At 64.0% G+C, this 22,751-nt stretch overlaps 7 protein-coding genes across 7 annotated transcripts in view; 3 read left to right on the top strand and 4 right to left on the bottom strand.

Annotated features, from left to right (window-relative positions):
• Positions 1-415: 415 nt before the first annotated feature.
• On the top strand, positions 416-8,148 carry AMSG_01681 (uncharacterized protein; the record flags this gene model as incomplete). Its single annotated transcript, XM_013906273.1, has 1 exon — positions 416-8,148. One exon carries the CDS (start codon positions 416-418, stop codon positions 8,120-8,122), a length of 7,707 nt encoding a protein of 2,568 aa, XP_013761727.1. The 3' UTR covers positions 8,123-8,148.
• A 347-nt stretch (positions 8,149-8,495) lies between these two features.
• AMSG_01680 (uncharacterized protein) lies at positions 8,496-9,637 on the top strand (the record flags this gene model as incomplete). The annotated part of the gene is made up of 2 exons (XM_013906272.1): positions 8,496-9,598; positions 9,625-9,637. The coding sequence occupies 2 exons, from the start codon at positions 8,496-8,498 to the stop codon at positions 9,635-9,637; spliced, it is 1,116 nt and encodes a 371-aa protein (XP_013761726.1).
• On the bottom strand, positions 9,631-18,006 carry AMSG_01679 (serine/threonine protein kinase; the record flags this gene model as incomplete). The annotated part of the gene is made up of 2 exons (XM_013906271.1): positions 9,631-12,495; positions 12,537-18,006. 2 exons carry the CDS (start codon positions 18,004-18,006, stop codon positions 9,671-9,673), a joined length of 8,295 nt encoding a protein of 2,764 aa, XP_013761725.1. The 3' UTR covers positions 9,631-9,670.
• Positions 18,007-18,661: 655 nt separating this feature from the next.
• AMSG_01678 (uncharacterized protein) lies at positions 18,662-19,228 on the bottom strand (the record flags this gene model as incomplete). Its single annotated transcript, XM_013906270.1, has 1 exon — positions 18,662-19,228. The coding sequence occupies one exon, from the start codon at positions 19,226-19,228 to the stop codon at positions 18,815-18,817; it is 414 nt and encodes a 137-aa protein (XP_013761724.1). The 3' UTR covers positions 18,662-18,814.
• A 671-nt stretch (positions 19,229-19,899) lies between these two features.
• AMSG_01677 (octanoyltransferase) lies at positions 19,900-20,768 on the top strand (the record flags this gene model as incomplete). The annotated part of the gene is made up of 1 exon (XM_013906269.1): positions 19,900-20,768. A coding segment is annotated over one exon (800 nt), but the record flags the coding sequence as incomplete, so codon positions are not given.
• AMSG_01676 (uncharacterized protein) lies at positions 20,669-22,119 on the bottom strand (the record flags this gene model as incomplete). The annotated part of the gene is made up of 1 exon (XM_013906268.1): positions 20,669-22,119. The coding sequence occupies one exon, from the start codon at positions 22,117-22,119 to the stop codon at positions 20,734-20,736; it is 1,386 nt and encodes a 461-aa protein (XP_013761722.1). The 3' UTR covers positions 20,669-20,733.
• A 49-nt stretch (positions 22,120-22,168) lies between these two features.
• Positions 22,169-22,751, bottom strand: part of AMSG_01675 (uncharacterized protein) — a gene marked incomplete at its 5' end in the record, with an annotated part of 1,798 nt that continues 1,215 nt past the window's right edge. Inside the window, one exon of the mRNA XM_013906267.1 lies at positions 22,169-22,743. Coding sequence (XP_013761721.1) covers positions 22,202-22,743 — 542 coding nt within the window. The 3' untranslated portion in view covers positions 22,169-22,201. The remainder of the gene's footprint in view (positions 22,744-22,751) is intronic.

Raw genomic sequence — 22,751 nt, 5'->3', positions numbered from 1 at the left:
GGGGGGGGGGGGGGAGGTGGGGAGGAGGAGGAGGAGGAGGAGGTGGTGGTGGTGTGGAGGTGTGTGCGGAGGTGTGTGTGAAGGTGTGTGTGAAGGTGTGTGTGAGGTGTGGGTGGGTGGGTGGCGTGACCAGCGTGGCCGTTGTTCGGGTCGGCTGTGCTGCCGGCAGCAGTCGGCGGCAGTCACCAATGGCTCGATGCCCAAGCCAGCCTTCCCCCAATCCGCGCCAAAAGTTTGAACACGTTCGCATCTCCCTCCAACCCTTCCACCACCACCAACTGCCTCCTTTGGCGCGCACACCGCACCCACACCCACACCCACACCCACACCACACCCATACCCACACCCACACCCACGCCCAGAACCCCCCCCCCCCCCTCCATCACCACCACCGAGCCACGCCACCCCCACGCACATGTCGTTCGCGCCAAAGACGGCACCACTGTCGTGGGACAAGGTCCTTTCGTGGTCGTTGGACGACGTTCACAATGTTGGCGCCGCTGACCCGCCGCTGGTCGAGGTGGCGCTGGAAGAACTGAAGGGCGCAAAGTTTGACACGCAGGCGCCAGAGGCTTCTGATCCGGGTGCTGTGGCCCATCTGTTCTCGGTTACCCAAGCGGCTATGGAGTATGCCCTGGATATGTGGTCGGCCTCGGACAGAGACCTTGTCCAGGTCGAGACACAGCTCGATGCGCTCCGCATGGCCGGAGGCTCGTCCGGCCTCGGTGCAGCCGCAGAGCTCTCCGTCCTCAACTCGAAAATCTCCAGCCTCGAGACAACTGTCAATCAGCTGGAGCGCGAGAAGCTCTCGTTGGAGGAGGAGCTGGCGACCGCCAAGGCCCAGCGGTCCAATGCGCTCGCTGATCTTCAGGACGCGCAGGCACAGGCTAACTCGCACCGCCACGAGCTCATCATTCTGCAGGAGCAGCTGAAGGAGACCAAGGCTGCGCTCGAGACTAAGGAGCGCCGCGTCCGCGAGGACGCCGCCAACGACGAGCGCTCAAAGACCCAGGTCCGTGAGCTGCAGGTCACCCTCAACCAGCTCACCTCGCGGCTCGAAGAGTCGACCGCCGAGGCCGAAAAGTACAAGAACGAGCTGACTCTCACCCAGGGCCTCTTTGCCGAAGCCGTCGATGAGTGGGAACGTGTCGAGCGCAACCTGCAGGATGACGCCGGCGCCGTCCCCGAGTTCAAGCACCGCATCACACAGCTCGAGGACGAGAATGACCGCCTCCACGAGGCCAAGGTTGCCCTCACCACCCAGCTCGCCTCGTACGAGACAGACGACTCCCGGTTTATGGCCCTCGTCGAGGAAAAGATGGCCACCGTCAAGAAGCTGCTCCTCACCAAGGAGAACGAGCTGGCCGCCAAGGACGCGCGCATCACCTCGCTCTCAAACAAGGTCGAGAAGCTCGACCTCGAGCTTCGCGCCTCGTCCAACGAGGCCCTCAAGTCGCAGCTCGCAGACCGCGACGCCACCATCGCCACCCTCCGTCACTTTGTCGAGACCGTCGAAGAGCGCGAGGCCGCGCTGCAGTCCGAATGGGCCTCGCGCGAGGCCTCGCTCGATGAGCTCAAGGACCTTGCCGCCCGTGAACACGCAGCTGAGTTTGCTGCCCTCAAAGACGAGGTCTCCTCCACTCGCGCTGCCCTTCGCAACGTCGAGGCTCGCTACAACGAGGCCATGCAGGAGCTCGACGAAAAGACCCGCGAGATCCTCGAGGCCCACTGCATGATCAAGGAGTACGAGGGCGGAAACCCGCGGTTCCACATGGCCCTTGACAAGATCAAGCACCTCAAGGCCAACATTGCCCGCCAGGACGAGGCCTACAAGGCCCTCATTGCCAAGATCAACAAGGTTCAGGCCGACGCAGACTTTCTCGAGGAGGAGAACGCCGCCTACCGCCACAAGTACGGCTCGCTCAACTCGCAAGACGTCACGATCGTTCTCACCGCAAAGGACCGCGAGCTGCAAAAGCAAGCCGCCCTACTCTCACGCTACCGCCTCGACATCGATGAGCTCGAGGAGGAGGTCCTGGAGCTCAAGGCCTGCCTCCGTCTGCAGGCTGTCGAGCGTGGCGCCAAGGCGTATGATGCCGGCCTCGACGTCGCGTCTTCCGTCAACGATTTGCTCGCCCTCCAGCGCCCGCGCAAGTCAGGCACCTCGCTTCTGGCTGGTGCGGCAGGCGGTGACAATGCGCTCCTGCTCGATAGGCTGGAGCAGGCGGCAACTCGCCTTGCCAACCTCGAGTCCGAGAATGGCACGCTGATGGCCGCCAACGAGTCACTCGCCGCCCAAGCCTCGGCCGCAAAATCGTCGCTCGCCGCGCTCCGCTCTGCGGCCGCCACAGACCTCGACGCCACCGTCAAGGAACTCAAGTCGCAGCTGGCCGCCCGCGACAGCTCGGCCCCCGTCCCACCTGGCGTCACGGCCCTTCTCGACCTGTGGGACTCCAAGCTCGACCTCGTCGCCCACTGCGACGAGCTTGACGACGCCGTCACCAAGGCCCACGACGAGGTCAAGGCCGTCAAGGTTCAGCTCCGCGAAGAGAAGATGGAGAAGGAGCACCATGCTTCGCTTGCCGCCCGCAAGGACCGCGAGCTGGCCGCTCTCGAGGACGAGGTCATCCAGCTCAAGTCGCAGCTCCGCACCGCGCTCGTCTCGGGCATGCTCGATCCGGGCGCAAGCTTTGCTGCCGGCTCGGCCTCCGTCATGGCGCCAGGCACCCCCTCGCGCCGGACATACGCCTCGCTGGTGGTCCAGAACCCGGCACTCTCGCCGCCGGCTGCCGCCCGCCTCTCACCTTCGCGCTCGATGCTGTCATCGATGGACCCTGCGTCGGTCGACGAGCTCGGCGGCCTCATGGCCCAGCTGCTCGAAGCCCTCGAGGCCAACGAGGCCATGCACTCGGAGCTGCACGCATCCGAGCGCGCGCTGGCGGAGCTCAACTCGCAGTTTGATGAGCTCGGCGCTCAGAAGGAGCTTCTCTACGCTGAGCATGCCAAGACCCTCGCCGAACTCAAGACAGCACAGTCTGCTGCGCGCGCCGCCGAGCGCCGCGCCGGCGACTCTTCTGACCTCCTTGCGGCCGCCCGCGAGACCCTCGCCCAGCTCAAGGCGCCCAACTCGCCCAACAAGGCCCAGCTCATCAACGCCAAGCGAACAGTCATCGAGCTCCGCGTCAACGAGAAGGAGCTTGTCCGCCGCCTCGAGGCCGCCTCTTTGCGTGCTGACGACCTTGCCCGCGATCACGCTGCGCTTCTGGCGCGTGCTGAGGATGCCGGCTCGTGGACCAAGGGCTACATCGCCACGCTCAAGGCCTCCAACGAGTTCCTTAAGGCCGAGAACACCCGCCTCCTCGCTCTCACCACCGCCTCGGTCCCGGACTACGAGTACGCCCAGGTTGTTGACCGCGCTGAGACCGCGCTTGCTGCCGCCGCCAACGCCACCGAGGCCGAGGCTGCCGCCCGCGCTGCGCTCGCCAATGCGCGCGCCAATGCTGCAGACGCCACTGCTGCGCTCGCCCGCGCCGACGTGCTCGAGGGCCAGCTCGAAGCGCTTCGCAAAACCCACACCAAGACTCTTGAGACTGTCGACCAGCTCAAGGAACTCTCGTCGGCTGTCACCGACGGCTCAGCCCCACAAGTACTCAAGCGCAAGTACAATATGGTGGCCGGCCTCAAGGCCGAAGTTCTGTCGCTACGGACCTCGCTCGACTCGGCCAAGGCTGCCGCTTCGGCTGCCAAGAAGCGCGCCGACGCCGCCTCGGCCGCTCTCCAGGCTAACACCGCCTTGCTGGACGAGTCCGAGGCCAAGATTTCAGAGCTGTCGACCCAGCTCGGCTCGGCACAGGAGAAGCTGCTTGTGGCACAGAGCAAGGCTGTTGGTTGCCTCTCGCGCGATGCCTCACGTGCGCTCTCGGCCGAACTCGAGGAGACCAAGAGCCGCGCCGCCGCCGCCGCCGCCGACCTTGCCACCTACAAGCGGCTACTCGAGCTCGCCACCACCCAGATGGAGCAAATGCGGACGACTCGCTCCAAGCTCGAGGACCAATCGTTGCTCGCAGCCAAGGCCATCGATGATCTGCAGGCGTCCGGAGACGTCGCCGCCCAGCTCGGCGCTCTCCATCAGGCCAACATGCGGTTGAAGGCCAAGGCTGTCGAGGCCGAGCAGGCAGCTCGCGAGACACGCCGCGAGGCCGTTGTTGCCTCCAACGCTCTCATCGCCGCCACCAAGGACGCTGACCATGCCACCCGCTCAGCCTTTGAGCTCCGCTCGCAGTTGATGGACCAGTCACGGGCGTTCCAGGCCGCGGCGTCCGAGCATCGGCTGGCGCTTGTCGAGCGCGTTCCGCGCCGCCAGCTCGACGACGCCAACGCTGCTCTCGCCCGCGCCTCGCAGCGCGCCGCCGACAAGGATGCCGCTGTCGCCGACGCGCTCACCAAGCTTGCCGACGCCGAGGCCGCGCTTGACGCCACACGTGTCGCCGCCAATGTCCAGGCCGAGCTCGTCGAGGGCTACAAGAACGGCTCAACTGCCAGTCTCGTTGAGGAATGGGCTTCCCAAGTTACTGCGCTGCGTGTTGAGCAGCTCGCCGGCGAGCGGCACCGCGAGCGAGTCCTTGCCGAACTGGCATCCGCTCGCGCCGATGCCGCCGAGAACGAGACGCGCCTCGCTGCCGAGCAGGAGCTCCGTGTCAAGCTTGAAATGCAGCTGGAGGCTGCCAAGGCTCAGGCTGCCACCGCCGGCCATGCCCATCTCGCCAACATGCAGAGCAAGGACCGCGAGCGCGACATCATCCTGATGGCCATGAAGACCTCGGCCGCCAAGTTGGGCGAGCTCGACCCGTCCATGCCGGCCTCCCGTCAGCTCGACGAGGCGCGTGCCCAGCTCGCGTCGGCGTCGGCCGCCATTGCCGAGTACTCGCGCATGATCGACGAGCTCGATGCAGCGCTGGTGGGCTCTGGAAAGCAGGTCGCCAGTCTTCGCGCGGCTCTCCTCGACAAGGACGTGGCCCTGTCCGAGGCAAACGCCAAGCTCAAGGCCAGACACGCCGACGAGGCCCACGGCCGCGCTCTCGCTGCCGAGGCTGGCAACGGTGAGGGTGATCCTGCCACCGCGCGCCAGCTAGCGCTGGCCCAGTCTTCAGTCAACACACTCGAGGCACAGCTTCAGACCAAGGACAAAGCCCTCGACGAGCTGCGTGCTCTCCTCGCGTCGACGAGAAGTCAAGCGATGAAGCAAAAGCAGGCCGACGACGAGACCATTGCTGCGCTGCAAACAAAGGTCCTCGACGCGTCGGACGCGTCGTATGCCAAGCTCCAAGAGCTGGTCAACCAGCTCAACGTCGACGAGACCAGACCCGACTCGCGCTCGCCTTCGCACGCCATGCCACCCTCGCTAGAGGCCCTGTTGCATGCAAAGAACGAGGCGCTCAACCAGTCAGCTGCTGCGTACGCGCAGCTCGCCAACGAGTTGGAGAGCGTCAAGAAAATGGCCGATCGGCGGGCGAGCCAGATCGAAGAGCTCCTCACCTCGCACCGGACCGCCATGGAGGAGGTCCGTGGCCTGCATGCCTCGGAGATTCGCTCGCTCCAGGCCGAACTTGCCGCACAGCGGCAGCAGACTGCCGAGCTGCGGTCGGCACTGCAACGCGAGTCGTCAGCGGCGGCGGCGGCTCCGCCGTCGTCGCTCAAGCACACTGTGAGTGCGCTCCGCCGCGAGCTGGCCGACAAAAAGCGCGCAATCCGCGAGCTTCGTGCTGAGCTGGTCAAGGCCGAGACATCGGCGCCGCGGGCCGAGCTTGCCGCGTCCAAGGTCTCGGTCTCGGTCAAATCGATGGTGGCACAGCAGACAACCGAGCTGCAGGCCAAGATTGACGGGCTGGAAGCCGCCATGGCCCGCGCTGCGTCGGCGGCCAAGGCCAACAAAGACAAGGCCAAGAGCTACCACTCGCAGGTCCGGGTTCTCGAGTCCAAGCTCGGTCGACTCGAGGGTGAGCGCGCCACCATGGCGCGCGAGATGAAGGAGATGGCCACCGCTTTCAAGGCTCGCGAGCGTGAGCTCGCAGCCAAGCGGGCCTCGATGCGCGACGAGATCGAGGCCTCCGTCCGCCGCGACCGCTCGTCTGGCGACGCCGACATTCAGCGAGTTGCCCGTCTCAAGCAACGAGTCGCCGAGAAGGACGGCGTCATTGCTGAGCTTCGTGACCAGCTCACCCGTGCCAGCAAGCGCATCCGCAAGCTTGAGCTGGAGGCTAAGGCTGCTGAGGAGCAGATGGCGGCCGCGCGCGAGCGTGAGGCACAAGCTTCACGCTCGCGGAGCAAGTCGAGCGACAGTCGCGGCGGAGGAGGGGACGACGATCCGCCACCATCGCGCGAGCCGGCAAAGCGTCGCCCCGCCACCCGCCGGCCTTCGAGCGCGACGAGCCGCCCAGACTCGCGGTCGGCCGCTGAGAGCGCGGCGGCTATGGCGCAGTGGGAAGCAAACAAGCGCTGGCAGCGCAAAGAAGCCGCACTCAAGGACAAAATCAAGTCGTCGGCGGCGACCATCGACTCGCTCGAGTCGCAACTTGTCGGCCTCAAGGAGACCGTGACCAAGATGGAGCGCGAGAAGGCGCGGCTGGCAGCCAAGCTTCGCAAGCTTGGTGGCGGAGCGCGGAGCGAGGAGCGACCCAAGTCGGCCAGCATCAAGTCGGCCCAAGCACTGCACGACCTCCAGGCCGAGGTCTTTGGCCTTACTGCTCGGCTCGAAGAGGAGGCACTGGCAAAGCAAGGTCTCGAGTCTCAGGTTGCGGAGCTCCGGCTCGAACTTGAGCTCCGCGAGGCCCGCGACGACGACGCGGTACTCGTCGGCGTGGCACCGAGTGTATCGGCTTCTGGAGATACAGCTGAGGCGGAGTGGCACGCTCGGGTTGTCGAGCTCGAGGCCGCCAAGCGTGCGCTTGAGAAGGAGGTGCTGGAGGTGACCAACGAGGCAACCGAGCTGCGGTTCGAGCTTGCGCAGAAGACCGAGTCGGAGCCGCGGCTCCGGGAGCGCATCGCTCAGCTCGAGGACCACGTGGCGCTGCTGAAGGCGTCCGGGGCTGTCATTGCGTCGGCAGACTTGTCCAGCTCGGGAACAGGCTCCAAAGCTAGCAAGCTCGAGTCGGTGGTTCTCTCGCAGAACAGGGTCATCGAACAGCTCAAGGCCGAGGTGGCGAGCGCCAAAAAGGCTGGTGCGTCTAACGTCAAGTACATGGCCCTTCGCAAGGCCCACCGTGAGCTCAAGGGCAAGTACGACGAGCTTGAGGCCGCCTACCTCCCACTGAAGGAGAAGGAGGAGCTTGTCTCCGCCGCCGCGTCCAAGGTCAAGCGCCTGGCCGCCGAAAACGCCAAGCTGACCAAAAAGGTCAAGAGCCTCACCGCCGACGCCGCTGCGCTCAAGGAGGCCAACATCGAGCTGCGAACCCAGACCGGCGTCCTCGAGGCCGACGCGCTCGCCGCCCGCAACGCGCTCGAGTCGCTTCAGGCCTCGGCCGAAGACGACACCTGCCGCGCCCGCGCCCTCCTCGATCGACAGGAGCACGAGCTCCACGCACAACTCGAGGCCAAGGAGGCCGCGCTGGCTGCCGCGCAGGCCGACATCGCCTCGCTCTCCACTGTCAAGTCACAGCTGGAGACCCAGCTCGCCCGCGCCCGTGACGACATCGAGGCCTACCAGGCGCTCAACGGCGGTGCACGCAACGCCGACGCGCTGCTCAAGATCGAAAAAGAGAACCGCGCACTCAAAAAGCGGGTCTCGGTCCTCAACGACCGCACGTCGGTGCTGGAGAAGGACCTCACCGCCTCGCTCGGTGGCGAGCAGCTACCAAGCGTCGAGTCCAAGGCTACCGAGGCATACGACAAGCTGCAGCATACCTATCACGCTGCACTGGAGCAGATGGCGCAGCTCGAGCGCGAGAACGAGGCTCTCCGCCTCGAGCTCGACGCCTTTGACCCAAACTTTTTCGACGAGCTTGAGGAGCTCAAGTACGCCTACCGCTCCGCCGTCAAGAAGGTTGCCGAGTACGAGAAGCAGATGCGTCTTGCGCAGCGCCAGTATGGCATCGCCTTCTCGGGCCTGGACGACGACAGTGCCTAAGCCCGTCTAAACAAACCTACGCCCAAGCCAGAGGCGGGTGCTAGTCCATACCTGCCTCATCTCCCAGATCACGTCCGTGGCCATGACAATCGACACCGTCAAACATCGCCTTCATGTGCCAAGTCATTGGACCTCACACATCGCGCATCATCAGCGCTTCGCAGTGCGGTGCTCTTCTTGCTGTTGTTCCTGTGCTAGCCTCGCATTGACCGCTTTGTCCCGGTACTCCGCCGCTCGGCAACGTTCGTGGCAGCAATTGCGGCTCAGTATGAACAAACATCGTGGTTGGCTCCACCGCACTCTTTCTGTCCCGCTCGCGCCTACTCGCGCCTACAATCAAGCCTTCCCTCTATTCAACATCTTGTCCAACGCCATGCTGCTCAAGTGGATGAACGGGTGGGAGCGAGTCCTCTTTGTCGCTATTGTGCTACTTGCCTTTGCTGGCAACGTGTTCAATATGGTCATCAATGGCCGCAAATTGGTCGAGGCTCGCGATCGGCCGGTGACAACCGCATCCTTCCGTTCCCGCACCAAGGCTCCAGACGGAACTTTCCTTACCACATGCTCGCTCAATCCGCTCGATCCAATGGTGGCCGGAATATGCGAGAAGAACTTGTACATGCCTACTGGCGAGTCAGCTCCCGATGGCACGCCGCTCGTCGCCTTTGTTCCCACGTCTGTTCCGTGCAACGAAGTGGCCTACACGTATTTTGGCTTTTCCTGCATCGATTATCCGCTTGCAGACGTCTTCCCTAGCGCCACCAATCCGACCTTCTCGTTCTCGATCCGCGGCTCGACTCAGTTGTGCTTCAACGACAAGGCCAGATGTGGCACGACCGCTGTGTATGCCATGATCCGTTCCGCCGACCAGGAACTCGCTTCTTCGACAACACTAGCGGCCTTTAAGCCGCTCCCGCTGCCGACGCACGGCACGGCCTTCTTGCACATCGGCATGTCAACCATACAGAGGCTCCATCAGAATGCCATCACCAGCTTCCCTCTCTCCGCCACCGTCATCCGCTCGTTTGAGCAAGAGCCGTCGCCAACTCTGCGGAGCTACACCAACGCCTCTTTCGGCATCACCATCGACCAGTTCTCGTGGGATCTCGACGAGATTGTAAGGACTGAGACCATTGTGTTCGACATTTTCGATGCCCTCGCCTCGCTCGCCGCCATCGCTTCGGTCAGTGTGGGTATCATCTACTACTTTTACCCGTCGTCGCTCAAGACGCCTGTCCACTTTCGCTTCGGTTCTCGCCGTGCGTACGAAAAGGCCATCCACTCGGTGGCTGCCGCGGAGGCGGGAGTTCTTGTCGTGGGAGGCGCCCCTCACTCTCATCGCCGCTCGTCGGTCATACCCGTACATGTCAGCGACTCGGATGAAGCCGATTCCAATGACAACTCCAAGATCATTGTCACTCGCATTGCAGACCAACGCTCGAGCTCCTCGAGCACCAACGACGCAGCCACCGCCATGTCATCAATCCGGCCCAATAGTGGAGTCCGGCGTGGTAGCAGTATCGTTTAAAATGGCTGCACTACAGCCAATTACGGTCGCGACATCGCCGAAGTTCCCGATACGGCTACCCGAGCCGTTGCTGCGTCCCACACCACAATGCCGAGCGCTGCGCCGCGGCTCCGCAGTCGCGCAACAATACCGACTTCTTCAGAGTCGATGGCTGAAAGCCCCTCCGATGATGACGACGCGGACGACCGCAGTTGCGACTCCGCCACAGGATCCACCGTCATCCACGACGTCGCACCAGGCGCAATGTCGCCCACAGACGACAAAAGCTTGGTCGTCGCCGCGTTCGACGGTAGCGAAGTATCGCGAACTGCGCCCAGGTCGATGATCAGATCGCCTGCTGGCGGCCTGCGCCAGTCAGCGCTCCAGTCGAGCAGCCCAGCCCGACTCAAGTCGTTACCGCCGACCGCGAGGTAGCTCAGCTTGAAGTTCTCGTGATGCAGCGCCTCGTTGATCCATCCCAGACTCGCATCCGTCAGCGAGCACCGCGACACGTCCAGCTTCATGATGAAGCTTGTCGGAGACCGCAACAGGATGCACACGCTCCGCATGGACCGCTCGGTCAGCTTGTTGCCGGCCAGCGAGAGCTCCACCAGCTGGTTCTTGCCGAGGCTCAGCACGTTGGTCAGCGACGAGAGCGCCAGGTCCGACACTCCAATCGAGTCGAGGAAGAGCGACGTGACGCACGGCGACGACTTGGCCTCCAGCATGTGGATGAGCGCGTCGCACGACTTGTCGCGCTTACGCGACGACAGCATATTCTCGCCCACGTCGAGAACCGTCATTCGCAGCCCGGCCTGACCCACTGCATTGAATACACTGCTGAACCCGGCGTCCTTGATCCCACAGCCCCGTAGGCCAAGCCAGGTCACCACCGCATGCGGCGATGTTAACGCTCTTGCCACAGCTGCCGCGCCCTTGGGCCCAATAGGGTTTCGCGAGAGCTCGACTTGCGAGAGCAGAGAGCCTGGTCGCGCAATCAACTGAGCCACGAGCACAGCGCCGCGCGACTTGATAGCGTTGCGCCCGAGCTCGAGCCGGACAAGCGGGCACTCGGCCTGCTTTGCCGCAGTGACCAGGACCTCGACGTCATCGTCAGTCACTCCGCACTCGGTGAGGTGCAAGACCGTGAGCTTCCGCATCAAGCTTGCAAGTGTCGACGCAAACTTGCCGGTCAGTGCCTTACGCCGCTTACGCGGCAGCCGTAGCACACCCGGCGTAAAGCTCAGATCGAGTGACTGCAGCGCTGAGCCCAGACCGACGCTTTTGTCATCGCCCGGCATCAGCCACTGTGGCGTCAACTTGTTGTCGACTAGTGAGAGGACTTCGAGCGGCGACTCCGCCGCATGGAGAACCGGTACCAGCCACTGCGCATGGTCGTCGGTCAGCTCACAAGCCACCATCTGCATGTTCAAAAGCGTACTGTCCGCCGCCATCAGCGCCTCGCCTAGCTGCCGGACCGCGCCCTCGCTCACTTTCACCCGCATGCAGTTGAGCGAGTGCGCCGACGAGTGGCAGAGAACAGGCGCCAGCTCTGTCATCAACGACTCGCTTACTTCGACATTGCAAAGCACCACGTCCGTCACCCAAGACCGCCGATCCTGCAAGCTCGTCAGCATCCGCAGAAATCCAGCCTTGTCGAGTAGAACCTGGTTTGTCACGTGCAGCCGCCGGATCCGTTCTGAGAACTCCACAAGCACCACAAAGACCGCAAGATCCTGTCGGAGAAGTAGCTCAGTCCGCGCCAGCCCAGGCAGCACGTGCCGCGACACAAGCTGTACCGCACGTTGAGGCGTCATCAGCCCGCGCGTCTCATCCAGCCACTCGACCACCCGGGCGACGTCGCCCAGTGGCCCGCCGCTCGGCGCCGGCTGACAGTCCGCCGGCGCACTCCATCCTGGCTCGCTCGTCCGCGACATCGAGCCACCTTCGGCGTACCATGTTGCCGACGCCCGCCCACAGCTGAACATCTGCCACAGCAACGTGTGCATCTCGCCCAGCGCGTCGAGATCAGTTCCGACGAACGCAGAGGGTGACAGGAACATAAACTCTTCCTCTTCCTCCGCACCGCTCAACACCTCGACCGTGAGCACCTTTCCAAGCGTACCCGCGGTAACAGCCTCACGGATTGGCCGGCTTATCTGTGACCGCGAGTCCAATTCGACCGTCAGCGGCGGCAGCCCGGCAAGCACCTGCACCAGTCGCGTGTCTGACATTGTCCGCCACTTACTCAGATCCAGCACCGTCTGAGGCTTCGCCTCATCCAGCCGCATCACCCGCAGACGCGTGAGCGAGGCGAGCGAGACCACCAGCAGACCCGGAGCATCAATCGCCACGCACTCCAGCTGCGGACACCACGCGAGCTCGAGTGTTCGCAATGCCGGGAGGCAGAGCGGGACGACCGCCGTCCGCGTCACTCCAGACTTGGCAAAGCTAGTAAGCGAGCTCACTCCTACCAGGGTCACCGTCGTCAGCGCCATAGCATTGGCATCCGACGACAGCGCCCGGACAAGCGAGTTGCGCGGCAGCGAGCCCGATGCCAAACAGAGCCCATGCAGCAGAGAGGAACTGCTCGACGCCCGCCGCAGCTTGGCCATCATCGCTTGCCGTCGGCTCTTTTCGCCAAGAAGCGCAAAGAGACGCGACGGCGTCTCCGGAATGCCGAGCAGGGCCAACGATGAGAGCCGAGACTCGGCACCAAGCACGCCAGCGAGTAGCACCATGAGTTCGTCGGTGACCGGCTGCGCCAGCGACGCTACCAATTCAACCAGAGCCACGCGGAGCACAGCATCTGCCGCTAGTGCCTTGCCCAGCACCGCGCCGATCTGGCGAAACTCGAGCGTCGTCTCTGTCTCCCTCTCAGGCGGCTCGTCGACTTCTGATGGGTACGTGTCCGTGTCGGTATGCGACTCGCTCCGACCTTGATGCTCAGCTCATCACCGATCACCGTAGCGCCGCGCATTCGCACCGTTCGAGCCTCGCTTCCTCCAAACAGCGAGAACGTCCGGTCGCGTGCGTGCTGCTCCACCGGGCACTGGCTCGAGACCGCATTAATGCTGGCCGTGTTTGCCCGCAGCCGCGAGCTTTGTGGCGTGAGCGACTGCGGATTCACCACAGCATCGCTTTTCCCGCCATCAAACCCGCCGAGCCGAGCGTTGCAGAAGATCGCGGCGAGAAAGCCATCCATGGCTTCGCCAATCTGTCCTCGAGTCAGTGTCGCTAGCGTCGACTGCATAAACCCGACAAAGACCGTCACATCGTGACCTAGCGGCGCACGCTCCTTGGTCAACACAGTCGCGATCTTGGAGTGGTCGGTCGGGAGATCAGTAACGACCGTGTCGAGTCCGACGCCAGTCACTAGCGCCGACGGGTGAGTCACCAGCGCGTGCCTGAGCGCAGTGTGGACAAAGCGCAGGTCAAGGCCTCGCGGATGGAGCCGCTGCATCAGCCGTACAAAGGTAGCCACATGCTGGAATGGTGGGATGACAGAGGTCAAAAGCTGCAGCTTGGTCAGCCGCAGCGGTTGAGCGTGTAGCAGACGCTTGATCTGGTCGAGCACAATCAGCATCCAGCTCACAGCCTCGCTCGCTTTTTGAGCGATTGTCCCGCGCTGCAAAGTCCGGATACTCGCTGGCGGCAGCACGCTCACATGGGTACAAATGCCGACTAGAAGCCGGACCTGACTCGCGACGCTTGCAGCCATTTTCAGCCACATCTCGATCAGCTCACTTGCTGGCAGCCGGAGCAGGTCCTGGATAGTGAGCAAGTCAATCGGCCCGTCAGCATGCTCAGCCGTGAGCACGAGTGCCAGTCCATTCGAGAGGAGCGGGAGGTACGCAGGATGCGCGCTGCCGCCGCTGATTGCAGGCTGCGCGCGCGTAAAGACCGGCCACCGAGCCAGCGTCCACATCAGCCGGCCGTCGCTTGTCCACACATAGTCGTCCAGACCAAAGCCCGAGCACGCTGTCAGGAGCGAGACAAGGAGGTGCCGAGTGTGCTCTTGTGCAGAGAGAGAGTCAGGCGCCCATCGCTGTGCCTCGACCACATCGGTCTGAGCCCCGTTGGCCACCATCTTGATCGAGCCAGAGAAGCTCAGCCGCGACTCGCGCCGCACCCTAGCCCTCGCCGAGATCCCATCGCCAGCATCGTCCACGGTCTCGGCGTCATCCACGGTCTCAGACACATTTCCGCTGCCGCTGGCCATGCAAGCCTCATCGAGAGACTCGAGCTCCAGGTCGGCATCATCTACAGCCTCGGAAGGCAACCTGGCGAGACTAGACGAGCTGCCACCAGCCGCCAGCGACGCCGTGGCAGCCATCATGCCGGCATCCTCAACAGCCTCGCCCATTGTGGGCGAGGTCGACGCCTCCATAATCTGGTCATCAGAGCTGCGCAGGCCGATGCTCGCCCGGCTTCCAGCCGCACCGAAAACGCCATCGAGCTCCGGCGGCTCCGGCGGAGGCTTGCCACCGAGCGGGCTAGCAACTTGAAAGGCCTCACAGACAAGCCATGTCGAGAACTGCGACGTCGCCTCCTCCCACACGATGGCAGCCTCAACTCGCTGGACCGCACCGTGGAAGAGAATCTGAGGCAGAGCGGCGGCAGCCAGCTGCATGGACAAGTTCGGCAGCTCGGGCTGCTCGCACGAGTCAAGCTCGACAAAGAACAACGGGCCGAGCTGGATGGCCGTTGTGCTGCTGCCGAGTGCTACGGCAGGTGCACGCTCGACGAGCGCCTGTGCGAGTGACAGCTTGAGCACACCACAGACCGGAACAGAAGACACCGACGAGGTCATCCAGAACGTACCGCGCCGAAGCGTGTCGGCGCTCGGCGGCAGAGCGGCCAGCGCGGTCTCCGGATACGGCGCCGGAACGGTCCGCGAGCAAAGAAGGAGCAAGTGGTTCCACCGCGCTGCGTGCAGCGGGAGCGGTGAGTTGAGCGGCGATGCTGGCGATGCGTTTGGCACGCTGCTCACGTGCGGCAGCATGACGAGATAGCGCTCTGCAAGCGCAGGTGGGATGAGGTCGATGTGCCGAATACAGTGCGCGGCGACAAGGGCGTGGAGCGGCTCGATGACGCAGCGGGTTAGGGCGGCGAGCTCCTCGTCGTCGACGGGGTCCATCTCGAGGGGCGCGCCCGACTTGCGCCCGACAGCGCGACTGGCTCTCCCGCTCACTGACGGATTGAGCGTCGGCGCGTTGGCCCTCACCACCGAGTCAGACTCGTGCCCGATCCGATTGTGGATAGACGACCGAAAGTTGAAAATCCACTCGATGGCGTACGAGAGAGTGATGCCAAGGTCAGTGTGGATGTGCTTCTCCTCCATGAGCTTTTCGATGCGGGCGTAGGTGTTGGCATCGGGAATGCGGAAGAAAAGTGCCAGGCCGTCGAGGAGACACGAGACAAGCCGACAGAGTGCGCTCTTGACGTCAATGACCGCGCTCCTATCAGAGTCGGGAGCAAACGACGCCGCGAGGCCATCGGGGGTAAAGGCCTTCAGGTTGGCCACCAGGTTAAGAATCGCAAACTGCTGGGTGGCCACGACAGACTCGTCGAGGACAGTGCGGACAGCGTTGGCATACTCAAAGTACAGCGACTTGGAGCCTGAGAGGTAGGCGGCGGTCCGCAAGCCAAACGTCTCGGGATCGACGTCGTGTCCGGCACGGAGGTCCGTCATGGCCTCGCGCTGGCGCTGGGCGAGTGCCTCCGGTGTGAGGACAAACGTGTTGGAGCCCGAGAACGGACCCTCGTCCATGCGGAAGCCGTGGACAACCGGCGAGGAGATGCCGTTGCCCATGTCGACAGGCGACTCGCCAAGGGCGGTGACCATGAGATCAAGAACCTCGGCGAGCGATGTAAAGTATGCACTTGCAGCTGGCGACGACTCGCGGACCACAACCACCATGTCGAGGTCCGAGTACGGACAAAGCTCGCCGCGGGCGAGCGACCCGAGGCCCAACACAGCGTACTCGACTGGCGGCGAGCCGAGCATACGCACAATATCCTGCAGAATGTCAGCGATGAGAATCGACATGAGCGCCGAGAGCAGCGACGTCCGGGTTGCGGCCTGCGACCCTGGCACAAGTGCCGCGTCATTCGAGCCTACCGGGACGGTGTAGCCAAGAAGCTCGCCAATGCGGTCGGCGAGCGTCTTGAACGGCGCGTCGACGCTTGGCTCGAGCTCGGCAAATTGGCTGTAGCCAGTCTGCGCTGCCTCGCCAAACACCCGCCGCCGCACAAAGGCCAGTCGGCGCGCGTACTGCGCCCACCGTGCCGACGCACAATAGTCGGCAAGGGCGAGTGAGATGGCGGCCGCGCGGTACCGCCTGCGGCGGAGGAGGCCGAGAACCCTCACGAGCGCGCGGAGGGCGTCGTCCTCGGTATCGGCTTGCGCCAGCGCGCTGTAGAGCCGCTTGACGAGCTTGCGCTCTGTCACGGTAAACCGATCGATCTGCTCCGGGCGAAAGAGGAAGCGCGAGACCATGTGGGCCGTGCGGAGCGCCATCGAGGTCTGGCCAAACTGGACAAGCCGAAGCGCAAACTGGAGGGCGCGCGGCACAATGGCCCGCGACGCCGATGCCGTCCGCGTAGCAACCGGGGCCAGCTCGCGGCGGAGGCTGGCCAGCTCGGCGTCGAGCGCGGCCGGCGCCCGTGGGACGACGCAGTACGCGCGAAAGGCGCCGTGGATCAGCGCGAGCGCGGTCTTGGTGTGCGGCCATTGCCAGAGCGAGGCCGTCCGAACTTCGGCCATTCGGACGCGGGCAGGGACGGCGTCGAGCGCTTCGTCCATGAGGCGGAGAGCAGCAATCTGATGTGAGATGACAAGCTTGCAGACGGCCATTGTTTCTGGCAGAGGAGCCACAGCAGTGTCCTTGCCGACACCGCTGTCAACGTCAGGCGCCGTGTCGCGGAGCCGGCGGGCGCGAGCCTCGAGCAAACAGAGCACGTGTGCGCCATGGACCACATACAACGTGGCCTCGAACGCGGCAAGCTCTTCCCGGCTGCGCGGCAGCTCAGCGCCTCCGTCGTACACCCCACCAGGGCTGACGAGGAGGCGCAGCGCGCGGGCGAGAAAATGGGTGCCGAGCGACAAGTTCATCTCCCCACCGCCGAGCACAGTCTCGGCCTCGGTCGGAACAACAACGTCACAGAGAAGGCTGCCGAGCATCTCCAGCAGTGAGCACGCCACTTTGCCGAGCTCGCGGCCGTGGCGCGAGAGGTTGAACAGGAGGATTCGGCCAATGATCTCATCGAGCACGCCCTCGAACACCCGCAGAAGCACAGTCCTCGGCTTGAGCAGAATGAGGGCGCGAACAAGGATCCCGACAAGGCCGATAAGCTTGGGAAGTGCCGACGCTAGGGTGCCCGGTTCCTCGGTGAGGCGCACCTCGTCCCACAACTGCTCGAGATCATGGAGCAGGGCTTCAGGGCTTGCTTGCCCGCTACGGCCAGGGCCGGAGGCCCAGGGATTGACGAGCGAACTCTGCCGCCGCAACAGAGCGTCGGCGGAGCGGAGGACCGAGAGCATCCGGGTGACCGGCGGCCGGAGAAGCGGGTCGGGCTCAAGAGCATTCAGCACAGCCTCCTCGAGACTCTCTGGGAGGTTGAGCTCCACAAAGCGAGTGACGACATCGTCCGAGATGCGGGTGTGCGGCTCGGCAATGCGGGCGGCAGTCGCGTCGCCGTCAAACACCGAGGCGAGCGTGAGGACCTCGATAATGGTTGCGCCGAGCGCGTAGACGTCCGAGGCCTCGTCCCCGGCGGCAACGTCATCGGCGAGGAGCACCTCGGGCGCGCAGTATCTCGGCGAAATTTGCCGCGCGTGCTCGGCAACCGAGGCAAAACCAAATTCGCCTAGGCGAACCTCGCCAGAGGTGGTGATGAAGATGTTGGCCGGCTTGATGTCGTAGTGGAGGACCGACTCGGAGTGGAGGTAGTGCAGGGCGCGGGTGACGTGGTACATCATAGTCATGCGCTCGTCTAGCTGCGGCACGCGCGCTGGAACGCTGAGCAAATCGGCGAGCGAGCCCCCGCCGGCGAGCTCGGTCACGATGCCGACCCGACCGTCGCCGTTGGTCGTCGCCCCGAAGAATCGCAAGATGTTCGGGTGCGAGAGCGAGAAGAGCGGGAGCATGCTGTTGGCCACATCGCCGGCCGACACCCCCGGCTCGAGGAGCTTGACCGCGTACGGCGTGGCCTGGTACTCAATGCTGAGGACCGTGCCAAGCTCGCCCGAGCCAAGTTCGTCGAGCACAGCGATGTCGCTCCAGTCAAACGAGCCGAACGCCGAGAGCGCCGTGAGCGACGATCCGTCCGTCGAGTCGTCACCAAGCGACATGTCGACGTCGTCAAGACTCATGCTGCCGAGCGAAGCAGGCTCAATCATAATCGAGCTTTCCATAGGGTGGGTCTCGTCAAAATCGAGGAGGGAGAAGGCTTCTGCCGAGAGGGAAGCAAACGCAGAGGTATTTCCGACTGTCCGGCCCAGACTTGCCGACGTTTGCGAACCAGCTCCCACTCCAAAGCCAGCACCTAGATTTTGCCCAAACAAAAGAGGGCTTGGCGATGATGCCGAGAACGAACGGGGTGTATTTGAAAGGCTTGGGCGTCGTTGCGGCCCAAGTCCACCGCCAGGCATGCCGCCAGCGGACGCTACCGAGGGCGGCCGACTGAAGCGGTGGCTTGCCATCACACTACAGACGGAACACCGGACAACTCGGAGGTGGGCTAGAGCAAGCAGGAAGTTGGAATTTCCCGCAAGAAAATGGGGGAGGGAGGGAGGGGGTAGCTAAGGGGGAGATGTGGGGAAGGGCGGAGGGGGGTGAAGAGTGTGGCTGTGGTGGTGTACAGCGGACCCGCACTAAAGGGGCGAGGAGAGGTATCGCGGTCGCATCGGCTGAGTTTCGCCGGCGAATGGCACAAAAAAAGGCCGCGCCGCAAAAAGGGGGGGAGGGCGAACAGCGACGAACCGGCGGCGTTCAGAGCAGAGTGTCGCATGGGAGATGGGGGAAAAGGAGATGTGATCGGCCAGAGTTTGGGGTGGCACTACAAGAGGAGATGACTTGCGCAGCCTGCGCTGATGTGGACGGCAGAGAGTGTGCAGTCTCACGAGAGAGTTCTGCACGACAGCAGCTGTTTCCAGAGGGCTACGACGATGGATCGGCAGCTTAGGGATCAGCCGAGGCTGTGGACTCGGCCGAGGCTGTGGGCTCCGCCGAGGGTCCAGCAATGCGCTCCTCAAAGATCCAGCAGCCCTTGGCGGCATGATCAGCCTCAGCGACGATAAAGCCGACGATCTTTGCGACGGGAGTGGGGCAGTCCGGGCAGACAAGGAAGCGAGAGACAGGCGGATCATGGTCATCAACTCCGTGAGCTTGTGTGAGGGTGTTTGAGACACCGATGTTGAAGAAGCCCATGACATCATCCAGACGAACGCCGTTCGCCACCGCCACCACGCCGTCCTCGGCCTCGGCATCGGGCAAGGTCGTCTCGAGCCGAGTCAGACTCCCGTCGCCCGCCGCCAGCAGCATGCACCCACACTGCTTGCACTTGGCATCATAGCTGTTGCTCGTATCCGCCATTCCTGCTTGTTGCCCAGTGTGAGGTGTGGCCTCGTGGAGTCGTCGCTGTCGACCGCGCTCTCTCGCCTAAAGTGGCGGCGGGTGGCGGCCACAAAGCGGGCTTGGGAGAAGAAGGCGGACGTGGGAGGAGAGGAGGAGAGGGGAGAGGGCTGGCAGGGAGGCCATGTATGACAAGAGCATCCCATCGATCCATCGATCCATCGATCCATCGATCCATCGATCGATGCCCGGGTTCTGGGTTGATGGTAGATAGGCTGTGCAACTTGCCGATACCGTCGCAGCTGATGAGCAGGTCGATAGCCGGCAGCGGGGTTCGATCGGGCTGCTGATGCCGGGTTGGAGATGGGCCAGAGGGGAGAATGTGTGAGGGGGGGGGGGGGGATCACCTGAATCCGCCTCGGTCATCGTTGTCTGCGGATCGCAACCGAACGAAGCGCTCAAAGTGCTCAAGTTCAGTGGCGACGTCGTCAGCCTCGGCCTCTGCCTCGGGTGGCGCTGACACACCACTCGAACCAGTCATCCACCCATGCTGAGGAGTGTACGGCGGATGGTTACACCATGTATGGTGGGCGGAGGATGGAGGTGGGCGGCAAGTGGGCGGGCCGTGTCTGGGCTGGCGAGTGGCGGGTTGGCCTGTGGGCGAAGCTTGCGGCCGTGTCGGGCGCAAGAGACGATGGTCGGCGAGCTGTTTGCGATCGATGGCCAGACGCCGATGCCGTATGAGCCAACGCTGGCGGTGCAAGATGCGATGCGTGCCGCGGTATGGCGTGGTGAGATGGGCAAGATGCTGCTGCTCGAGCATAGCCCGGTCTACACCCTTGGCGTCCGATCACGGAAGACTGAGCTCTCGGAAGAGATGGTGGCGGCGGCGACGGGTAAGCCGGCGAATGTGGTCCGCATCCGCCGTGGTGGCCAGATCACCTACCATGGTCCCGGTCAGCTAGTGGGCTACCTGCTGGTCGATCTCCGCCAGCACGGCGGCTCGGCCAAGTGCTTCATGCATGCGCTCGAGCAAGTGGTTATGGACGCCACCGCCTCGGTGACTGGCATCGTGGCCGGGCGCAACGCCGATCATCCGGGCGTCTGGGTCGGCGGTCGCAAGATTGCTGCCATTGGCGTCTCATTCTCAAAACACGTCTCGATGCACGGCTTTGCGCTCAACGTCGACAACTCAGACGGCCAGCTTGACAACGCATTCGGCGCCATCGTCCCGTGTGGCATCAACGACCCTGGACTCGCCGTCGCTTCACTCGACGATCTGGTCGCTGCAGAGCCTGCCGCTACGGCTGCCGTTGCCGCTGCTGGTCGTCCGCTGAAGGACGCGCTGCGGTCTGCGCTGGTACATGCTGTGGCGGGCGAGTTCAATCTCGAGCTCAGAGACAGCCTCGGGCCGCTCGCCGAGAGCCATCGCGGCGACGGCGCCGGTCTTGCCGCCGCCCTCTGCCATCGGTTTAGTCCACCACCAGCATAATGCCCCCGACACTCGGAAGCAACGCTGCCTCAAGTCATGTCTCTCCGCTCAGCTGCTTGAGAAAGACGGTAAAGTCGACTTCCGTGTCGAGGAACGGAACCAGCTGCGGGAGCTTGTCCTCAAACGGCATTGGCGCACACGGCGTATATCCGAGCGCCGTGTACCACTTGGTTAGCTTGACCTTGTCAGGCATGACAAAGTTGCGCGGAGTGAGCAGCTCGAGCATCATGGTGCTGACACCCCAGGTGGCCGCAGCATGAGCTTCGGCGGCGTCAATGAGCGCGCGCCCGAGACCGGCCGACCGCGCCGCCGGCGCCACCGCGAGCATACCAAACTCGCCGACTCTGTCGCCATCATAGTCGACTCGCGAGACAGCGATAATGCCGAGAATCGGCCGTGCGCTCGCATTTCCTACCGCCATCAGTACCTGGGTCTCTGGCTTGTCGCCACGGATGAGACCCTCTATCTCGACAGCGGTGGTCCGCTGGAAACCTTGCTGCCACAGCCCGCGCTCGGCGACCACGTAGACGTCATTGACGAGGGCAGCCAGCGCGGCGGCATCGGCATCTACAGGTGCCCGCCCGATGGTGTACCCGTGCCGTGCCGCGTCAATGGTGTCGAGAACGGCGCCGAGCGCGTCAACCGAGTCATGGTCGACGCCGAGCGAGCTGTCGTCGGCAGTGACGCCACAGAGTGAGTTGGCAAAGTCGACCAACGCGACGGTGACGTCATCGGCGCAGCCGCCAGGCGCATACCCGATGAGGATTGAGGCTGAGAAGAGCTTGACCGAGTGTGTGGAGGCAAGTGCATCCCGGAGATCGCCAATCCGGCTCCGAATCTGCTTCAGCTGCCCCGCCGACGCCGAGCCGAGCAGATCGCCGGCGAGTGCGGCCGACAAGCTTGCCGGCGAGTCGAGCGACCTTCCGTACGCCTTGTCGCGAGTGACCCACGAGCCGTCGAGTCGCGGAGCGTGCAGGCCGAGCAGGCGAACGCCCAGCGTCGCCGATGTGGTGCCAAGCGCTTTGGCTGTCTGGATGGCGGTCTTCTCGGCCGAGGTTACGGCCAACGGCGCTGCTTCACGAAAGCCGAGTTTGCAATCAGCAAGCGCATACCGGCCGCCCAGCTCGCCGCGGAGGTCAGCCACGACGAGCAGCTCGGTTGTCGTCGTCTCACCGCTGGCCATGGCGACCGTCACCGGGCCGGCGGCAAAGCAGTCCGGGACAAAGCGAGCAAGGTCGGCCGGAGGAGATGGGCCCGTGAGATGAGCATAGAACGCGGCCTCGCGGGCATGGAGCGGCTTGGCAATAACTTGCACGGCCTTGTTGTCCACCACTATCTCACCTTGGAGAATGCCATCGTGTCCAGCAAGCTGCTGCTCACAACGGCGAGCACCGGTGAGGACAACGTGGACGTCGGCCATGCGGGAGGCAGAGACAGATGCTGAGGAGGAGCGGCTGCTGGCAGAGCAGGCTCAAGTACGGTGTTTACACACAGGAAGGTGGTTACATGGAGAGGAGCCAGTCGGCTTCGGCGTCCATGAGGGTCTTGAGGTTGGCGGCAACGGCGTTGGCATGGGTGGTGACGAGCTCGACCGAGGCGGCGTCCGAGGCGTTAAAGTCGGCGGCAGCGCTACCGAGCTTGCGGGCGGACGAGTGAAGGGCCTTCGCCCCGGCCTTGAGGGCCGAGGCATGGTCGCCGGCCTGCGAGTAAATCTTGCGCACCGACTCTGCCCATTCCTTGGCGGCCTTGGTCACCTCGAGGGTCTTGTCTGCAAAGGGCGCCGAGCCAAAGTCGATGGGCTCGTCGCGGTGGCCGGCGACGGCCTTGGCGGCCTTGGCCGAGTGCTTGATGGGGTCCGAGTTGTCGGCCCAGATGTTCTTGGCCGTGGCGTTGTCGGCAACGCCATCCTTGACCTCGCGGTAGCGCTGGTGGATGTACTTGGCGGCGGCGCCAAGGTCCTTGTACGCCTTGGTCAGCGCGTCGAGCGAGGCGTCGGCAGCGTCGGCGTCGGCCGCGGCGGCAGACTCGGCGGCAGGCTCGGCGACTCAATAG

This window comes from Thecamonas trahens (assembly GCF_000142905.1).
Source record: "Thecamonas trahens ATCC 50062 unplaced genomic scaffold supercont1.6, whole genome shotgun sequence".
NCBI classification, from domain to species: domain Eukaryota; order Apusomonadida; family Apusomonadidae; genus Thecamonas; species Thecamonas trahens.
The sequence above is the reverse complement of the archived record's forward strand: the minus strand, read 5'-3'. Positions and strand labels throughout refer to the sequence as shown.